Source organism: Lolium rigidum, chromosome 6 (assembly GCF_022539505.1).
Source record: "Lolium rigidum isolate FL_2022 chromosome 6, APGP_CSIRO_Lrig_0.1, whole genome shotgun sequence".
NCBI classification, from domain to species: domain Eukaryota; kingdom Viridiplantae; phylum Streptophyta; class Magnoliopsida; order Poales; family Poaceae; genus Lolium; species Lolium rigidum.
Genome location: NC_061513.1, coordinates 79,788,676 through 79,797,798, shown reverse-complemented (window position 1 = coordinate 79,797,798; position 9,123 = coordinate 79,788,676). Strand labels below are relative to the sequence as shown.

Genomic DNA, 9,123 nt, shown 5'->3' with positions numbered 1-9,123 from the left:
CGATTCCGCGGTGAATTTGGACGCCGGTATGGATGCATTCGATGCCGAGTGCAACGTCGAAGAGATTGATGGGGAGGAGGAGGATGAGGGTGACGAGGAGGAGGTGGTTGAGGTTGATCCGGCTGCCGCCGGTTCTTCGTCGATGCCGGCCACGCACGGCGAACTACAGCGAGGTCGAGGACACCACCTTGGTCCGAGCTTGGAGCAAGGTGGGGATGGATGCGTGCACCGGAGTGGACCAAGGCGGCAAGCGCTACTGGCAGCGCATTGAGGATCTGTACCACCAGCTGAAGCCTCGCACGAAGAGCATGGCGGACAGATCCTACCGCTCACTTGAAGGCCGATGGAACATCATCAAGCCGGCTTGTTCTCGTTGGAGTGCTGCCATGGATCAAGTGGCCGACAACCCCCCTAGTGGATGCGTGCCGGAGGACTATGTAAGTTTTCCTTGTGTTGATGATGTGCTATCCATATTATGTGTTGACGATGTGGTATCCATATTATGTGCAGCCCAAGTATGCTCAAGCACGGTACAAGGACATGGCCGGCTCTAAGAATAATGAATTTCAATTTCAACATTGCTTTTCCATCCTTCAACATCTTCCTAAGTGGAAGTTGCGGGACAACGAGCCAAAGTGCAAGAAGGAGGCACTTCTCACCATGGATGATGAAGCGGAGGACATGAGTGGGAGAAACACCGGCAAGCCCGAGGGCAACAAGAAGGCCAAGGAGAGGGCCAAGGTAGAACTTGAAGCAGCTAGCTTCCGGGAGAAGTTGGATCAACTCATGAAGTCCAAGGAGGCATTGACGATGAAGACGTTGCAGACCAAGCTCCTCATCACCGACAAGAAGAGTGTGGTGAAGCTTGCCAAGGTGCAAGCAAGGAAGGAGCTTGACATGAAGATGATCGCAGCCAAAGAAGCGAAGGCCATGAAGGAGCTCTTGGCCGAGGAGAGGGAAATCATGATGATGCGCACCGACGGCATGGACGAGGATCAGCTGGCGTGGTGGAAGGAGACCAAGGCGGACATCATTGCGAGGAAGAAGGCTGCGCGTCAAGCTCGTGATCAAGGTGAGTCTCCGGCGAGCGGTGGCGCCGGTGGTGATGGATCCGTTGATGGTTGATCACATTTGGGAATTCCGTGGCTTGAACATTGCCTATGATCGTCTTGTGATGTTAAAACTATGAATTATGCATCACATATTTTGGATGTGCTATGTTTGATGTGAAATTGTTGTGCAAATTGCTGTCTAAAACCCTGTTTTGAGGGGCCGGAAACTCGGACGAGCTAGCAGAGCCCGTATCCCCACCCCGTAAAACAGAATATTCTGTTTTACGGGGTGGGGATACGGGCTCTGCTAGCTCGTCCGAGTTTTTGGCCGACGAAAACTGGATACAGGGCCCTTTACTCGTGTTATACGGGGTGAAATTATACGGGGCCTGTTAGACTTGCTCTAAGGAAGGTCCAGTAGCACAGAACGGAGCAACATATTAGGCTGCTTCGGTAGATCTACATCCTCAGGTTCTGGACTGCAAATGTTGCACAAGCCCGTGACCTTCATGTTCCGTCGTCGTTTGTTGGCTTCCGTCGTAAGCGTTTGAGGCCGCCATAATAACTCACCGCGATCTAAATTGCGGGCATCTTTGATCTTCCTCAATTCTAGTCTATAATTAGGAGACTCACTTGTGCACAACGTGTGCTCTCTTTGTAACCGAAGACAAAACTACTGCGTGTTATGTTTGTGGCAAAACGAAACATATACTTGTGGAGCTGTAACTTCGCTTTATACAAAAAGTGAGTGAAGTTTCTCCACGGGCAATCGTTTTACGTTAAGATATCTGCAGCTACTGCTCTCTAGAGCATCATACCAATGGTACTGGCACAATGGCAGGTTGTCGACTTTCATGAAAAAATGAGTTGATTTTTATTGCCTGGACTTCCGGAAGGTGATGATAAAGGCAGCTTGACCAAGGCAGATGAACAGCCCTGGTTCCTCGTCCTTCAACTCGAGCTCCTGGTGCATCCTATTCCGAAAATGTGCGACCCCAACCACTAGGCTAAGCTCACATCGTCGGTGCATCCTATTCCGAGTAATATGTTTTACACTGTGCATCAAACAACGACGCAACTGTCTACGCATGAGGAAGAACTTAGGTTTTCTTACACAAGAGAAGGCAACCACTATTTATAATCGAACAATAAGCTTGGTACGTGACCCTGAATTAATCACCAACCAGTCAATAGTCCGTAAGCTTGATTCACAATAAATACATAGTTTATTTCCTCAACCAAAGAATGAGGAATGGTTTAGTCCCCCCTCAGCTCCATGGTTTTAAAAAGTTGGAGCTGCTTCAGCTTTTTAATGATTTGTGGAGGTACTCCAGCTTTTGGTACAAATAGAACAGCAAAACACGAAGCGGTTATTTATTTACGTCCTCCTGCCACCGATAAGTGACTAAAATATTATGCACGTCTTATCTTTCTCCCCCCTCTCCCGGGCATGTTTCCCAACACCCGGACTCTTCCCCGATTTGACTTCACCGTAACACGATTCACGCCTACCGCCACTGAATCGAGGCCGCCAGCGAACGAATCAACGTACCTTTCACCGGAGTCAAACTTGTCCGATTCGTTCTCGTTGTCGCGCAAATCGAGTTGCTCCTCGCTGCCGATGCCGCCAGAAGCTTGTTGTGGTCGCTCAACCAACTTCGTCTTGGGTGAGGCGGCGTGGAAAAACAAAAGGGGTTGTTATCCATTATGTCCGGGAGCATTGGCAAATCGGGGAAGAGTGTGTGTGTTGAGAAATATGCCCGAGAGAGGAGGGGGAGAAACATAAGACGCGTGTAACATTTTTATCACTTACCGGTGGCAGTGAAACGTAAATAAACAACTACTCTATATATTTCTATTCCGCGAAACCAATTTCACGTATTTATACAAAAACTGAAGCAGCTCCACAGATCATTAAAAAAAACTGAAGCAGCTTCAACTTTTTAAAACTATGGAGTTAAGGGGGGACACCGAAGCACTGCTCCCAAAGAATAGGATTTTTATTGTGCCACCAAACTACAGTCTGAAAAATAATATATTTCCATTTTACTTCCTTAACCAAACAACCGCAAGTTAAGAAAGCATGTCTCATACAGACTTGTGCATTGAATGGAAGCTAGCTAGAAGATGAATGGAGAGAGCTCCATCAGCGCTACTCCCTCCTAGGCGAGCCCTGAGCCATGAATCAGCGTGCTCATACGATGGAGAAAGTGCTTGCGCACCTCCTCGATCACAGCGTCCACAATCTCTCGATGCAGTTACTACCTCTGTTTCAAGAAATAAGGCGTACGTGTATTTTAAAATGAACTTTGACCATAAAAATCAAGCCACCTTCGGAAACAGGATGGCTTGTCACGGATGACTTCAACCAAATACACCGAGCTAGAGACAAGAACTGGACTAAGTCAAACCGTAGTTGAATCGTGCGTTTTTTAAATGCTCTCAAAATTATGACCATACATCTTCAAAACCGCAAATTTACTTAGACTAGCCACAATGGGAGTATCATAAGTAGTATCATGCATGCTATGTTGGCAAAAATCTGATGTGGCACACCAATTAATGAGGTGAGAGATGAAAGAGGTATCATAATATAATACCGTATCATAGCACGTAAAACTAGAAAACTTAATGGCAAACACATCATGTACACACATTTGCATTGAGATTCTACAAAACATTAAATATAATGATAATATGATATTATCTTATGTTACTATGCATTGTGGGGTTAGTATCATAAACTAATACTTCTCATTGTGACTAGTCTTAGAGCAACGAACAACACGACCCAACCTTGAGCAAGCTGGACACTTTCTTTTGTAACGAAAATGGGATGTCACCTTCTCAAACAACATCCTCAACGCCCTCTCGTCATCCTAGTCCGGCCATTGCCCTCTTCTTCTTGCAAATGATAGTAGTCTAAAGAAGCCCAAGTTATTTCGATTTGAGAACTTTTGGAGGAAAATGCCGGATTTCCTTGATGTTGTGAATCAATCTTGGATCAGAGACATAAATCATGTCAATGCCTTTTCCACAAGCTCAAGAAAACGGGAAAAAAAGAGGGCTTGAAGCAAGAGCCGTATCGCCAAGACAAAAGTTGAACTGCATATGGCGTTGAAAATTATCCTTCAGTTGAATGTTGCTTAGAGCAAGATTGAAGAGGAGAATCATTGGTTTGGTGGGAGCGCTTGGCGTTATTTGGTTGGTTCGGCTATGTAGTCATGATAAGGTTTTTAACAATAAAAAGTCTTCTCTAATGCAGGTTATCTACCGGTGCACCACTTTGCTTCGTTCATGGTCGTCTCTCAAACGTATCGAGAATCGCAGTCTCTTTACGTAGTTGTCTAGCGGTTGGAAGACACATTGAGGGACTTTATTACCCAATATGGATGTGAGCGTAATCTCAGGATTGGACTGCCATTGCCACAAGGTGGATACAATTTCACCTTGATTTCATGTATTGAGCCTTTTATCATTTGTTGTACCCATAAGTTGGATGCTGATCGGATGTGCGCATCTTAGTTATGCAGATGCTTGGCATAATACTTAAATCTTATAAGTAATAGATCCCCTTTAGCAACAAAAAAAATCTACACATTTCACTCTTTTTTCTAAAGGTACACCCCTTTTTAGTGTTTGTTCGAAGATGACATTAGCATATCAAGACAGGCCCCACTGCCTATGGACAACTGTTCCAGTCATCCAGTCCATGTCGGCACCCGGCGGGCCCAATTCCGCAATTCGTGTGCAAAAGGTATCCAACAAGAGTGTCCATGCATGGACAGGGGATGGAGTGTGCATGTGTGAACAGGAGATGAAGTTGATCTTCGCCATCGCTGCAGGCAGCAGGCTGCAGCCAAGATTGTTGGGCGGCTGGGACGGTGACGGAAGTGTTAACTGGCGCCGGCGAGATCTAGATGTCAGATTGAGTTGACCAACATGCTGGATCCTAGGTAAGTAGCTTCCGTACGTCCGAATGTTTCCGGAGAAAGTAGCAGCCTGACTCAGCTATCGCGTCCCTGATATATACATCCGGAAAGTAAGACTTTATGTAAGTCAGCGGACACGAGGGAGAATGGAGTTAGGACCCTCAATACCTGCGAGAATGCTGGATCCTAGCTGCAGCCTGCAGGTACCTTGCTCATTGGCCCAGCTGATCGGCGCCGACGGCCCTTGGTCAAATTCCGGCAAAAACACGTATGCATTGTCACTTTGTCTCGCCCTACGCCACTTCTCAAACAAGCCACTTCGCCTTCAATTAAGCTCTCCTTTAAGTTACACCCTTCTTCCACCCTCCATAAGAACCCCTCGCTAGGCGCCACAGAAACACACACCAATTCACCAAAACCATCCGAAGCAGTATACCATCGAGTTAAAAAGCCCCTCAACACTTGACCCAAGAAGCCTACTTCCACGGCCAGCTCGACCGCCGTGGCAATGGCGCGGCGCGGCGGCATGGCTCGGCAACTAGCATGCTGCTGCTTCCTGGTGGCGCTCGCGCTGGCGTGCAGCGCGGCCTTGGGAGCAACCGCGCCCAGGAAGACCGCTCCGTCCAAAAACCCCCCCAGGTCGTCGCTCCAGACGTTCAAGTTCCCAAAATCCGGCGGTAAGCGGCTCTACTCCATCAGCTGCAAGAAAGAAAGGGGAAAACCGCTCTGCGTCATGGCCTGCCCGGCCAAATGCCCCAACGAGTGCCTCGCATCCTGCAGCTACTGCATGTCATTCTGCCGTAAGTCAAGTTTGTTTAGTAGCATATGCTGCCACTTAATCTAATCTTGAGATCGATCCGTCTAATTCTAATTTGTACACGTGCGTTAACTGTATGCAGTGTGTGATATCTTCCCTGGAACCTCTTGCGGCGACCCTCGTTTCACCGGCGGCGACGGCAACACCTTCTACTTCCACGGGAAGAAGGACCAGGACTTCTGCATCGTCTCCGACAAGGACCTCCACATCAACGCCCACTTCATCGGCAACCACAACCCTGCCGTTAGGCGCAGCTTCACCTGGATCCAGGCCATCGGTGTAAGCTTCGGCGGGCACCGCCTCTTCATCGGCGCTCGCAAGGCTGCCCAGTGGGACGCCGACGAGGACCACATCGACATCACGCTCGACGGTGAGACCGTCGATGTGGAGACCTTCAAGGGTGCGCTGTGGGTATCCAAGGCTCTCCCCAACCTCTCCGTCACCCGCACCGACAACCTGAACGCTGTCACGGTCGAGCTTGACGGCGTGTTCAGCATCAATGCCAACGCGGTGCCAATCACGGATGAGGACTCACAGATCCACAACTATGGCAAGACCGAGAGGGACAGCCTCGTGCATCTTGACCTTGGCTTCAAGTTCCATGCCCTCACCAAGGCCGTTGACGGTGTGCTCGGCCAGACCTATCAGCCTGATTACGTCAGCAAGGTGGACATAGGTGCCAAGATGCCAATCATGGGTGGCGCACCAAAGTACCTCTCGTCGAACCTCTTCTCCACGGATTGCGCCGTCTCCAAGTTCACCGGCAACAATGTCGCCGGCCCCGTCGTTACCTACGCCTCGTAAATGAGTCGCCCATATTGACCTACAAGCACCCATCTATGCTACCATGGAATAAGTCATTGGGGGTATACATACTTACATACTACTGAGCACGTGCAAGAAGAAATAAATTTGGAACACTTCGAAGGTGCTTAGACTTTTCAATCATTTACTAATTATTAAGGCTGTTTCAATTGTATTGTGATCGAACAATACTGAATAATATTCAGGTGTGGTATATCAGTATATTCAGCTTGTTTCGATACTTGATAAATCTATTAAGTTTGTGTCAAACTTAGACAGAAGGCCTCTTGGCCCAGCTTTATGAATATAAAGCCACTAACAGCAGCATAACATAGTCGGTTACAAAACACACACACATACAAAAAGGTTCGACCCGACCAGATCTCAACGTACAGCCAACAAAGGCAGGTAAGGAGAGCCTAAAAGGTTCGATACAGAATAGTAGCACAAACAAACGACAAGAGGTAAATGATAAACTGCCCAGACCTTGTCTATGCATGCTGTTAAAACTATGGATCAACTAGCCTAGGATCTTATGCGGGTAGAAGCTATTACCGTCTGTACTGCGAGCTAGAGAGAGGGATCGAGAGGGAGAGACAGTGTACCTTCTCCATGCGAGGAGGATCCTGCGGATGTCGACATGGTGGCGATGGCGGTGGCGACGGCGGTGTCGTGGGTGAGGTAGTGGCGGCAGTGGTGACGCTTCCTGTCGACACGTGCTAGCCCTCGATCGGAAGGGATTTGCCGGTGGGGTGTTTGGCACGCACAAGGAACCTCGTAACGTGTGCGTCTGGCCCCACCTCTCTTTATAGCGCGGCGACAGGGGCCCACCAATCAGAGTTAAGGTTGGGCACCCCCGATCAGGGCGCAGACGAGGTCAAGGGATCGTGCTAGGGCCATTGGGCTCTAGTGCGGTGGGAGATCATCCTAACACATGCATCCTTGCTAGCGCCTCGTCCACCCTCTAACACTACATATGGATGGATATTTAAAAGAACACATCATCTGAGTTATAAACCATCTTTCCTTCAATAATTAGTTTGTTTCAAATGATCCAAAGGATCTAATATTAGGCCGCAAAGGTAAATCAAGTTTATCTACGGAAAAAGCCCCTCGGGCCTTTCGGTGATCACACGGAACTCACCAGCCCTTTCAAGGTTTCACTCCATTGCAAGAGTTCCCCGGCTCCTGCCCACATGATACGAGCTAGGGGGAAAGATAATAAAAATGTGATTACCATCCTCTATCTTCCCACATATCGAGCACAATCCATTAGATGAACCTTGGTTCTTAGCACCTGATCACTAGATGGCTAGATGGCAGCATGCTCCAGATTAATTGCATATGAAGACTTTGATCTTTGGAGGTACCCTAGTGATGCGTGTAGTTGACATGTCCGTTGGGAACCCCAAGAGGAAGGTGTGATGCGCACAGCGGCAAGTTTCCCTCAGTTAGAAACCAAGGTTTAATCGAACCAGTAGGAGTCAAGAAGCACGTTGAAGGTTGATGGCGGCGGGATGTAGTGCGGCGCAACACCGAGATTCCGGCGCCAACGTGGAACCCGCACAACACAACCAAAGTACTTTGCCCCAACGAAACAGTGAGGTTGTCAATCTCACCGGCTTGTCTGTAACAAAGGATTAACCGTATTGTGTGGAAGATGATTGTTTGCGGAAAACAAGTAAAGAACAAGTATTGCAAGCAGATTTGTATTTCAGTATAAAAGAATGCACCGGGGTCCACAGTTCACTAGAGGTGTCTCTCCCATAAGATAAAAGCATGTTGGGTGAACAAATTACAGTCGGGCAATTGACAAATAGAGAGGGCATAACAATGCACATACATGTCATGATAAGTATAGTGAGATTTAATTGGGCATTACGACAAAGTACATAGACCGCCATCCAACCGCATCTATGCCTAAAAAGTCCACCTTCAGGTTATCATCCGAACCCCTTCCAGTATTAAGTTGTAAAACAACAGACAATTGCATTAAGTATGGTGCGTAATGTAATCAACAACTACATCCTTAGACATAGCATCAATGTTTTATCCCTAGTGGCAACAACACATCCACAACCTTAGAACTTTCTGTCACTGTCCCAAATATCAATGGAGGCATGAACCCACTATCGAGCATAAATACTCCCTCTTGGAGTTAAGAGCAAAAACTTGGCCAGAGCCTCTACTAATAACAGAGAGCATGCAAGATCATAAACAACACATAGGTAATAACTTGATAATTAACATAACATAGTATTCTCTATCCATCGGATCCCGACAAACACAACATATAGTATTACAGATAGATGATCTTGATCATGTTAGGCAGCTCACAAGATCCAACAATGAAGCACAATGAGGAGAAGACAACCATCTAGCTACTGCTATGGACCCATAGTCCAGGGGTGAACTACTCACTCATCACTCCGGAGGCGACCATGGCGGTGAAGAGTCCTCCGGGAGATGAATCCCCTCTCCGGCAGGGTGCCGGAGGAGATCTCCAGAATCCCCCGAG

At 47.8% G+C, this 9,123-nt stretch overlaps 1 protein-coding gene across 1 annotated transcript; it reads left to right on the top strand.

Moving 5' to 3' along the window:
• Nucleotides 1-5,492: 5,492 nt before the first annotated feature.
• LOC124662845 lies at nt 5,493-6,605 on the top strand. Its single transcript, XM_047200631.1, has 2 exons — nt 5,493-5,784; nt 5,884-6,605. The coding sequence occupies exons 1-2, from the start codon at nt 5,493-5,495 to the stop codon at nt 6,603-6,605; spliced, it is 1,014 nt and encodes a 337-aa protein (XP_047056587.1).
• The last annotated feature ends 2,518 nt before the right edge of the window (nt 6,606-9,123 follow it).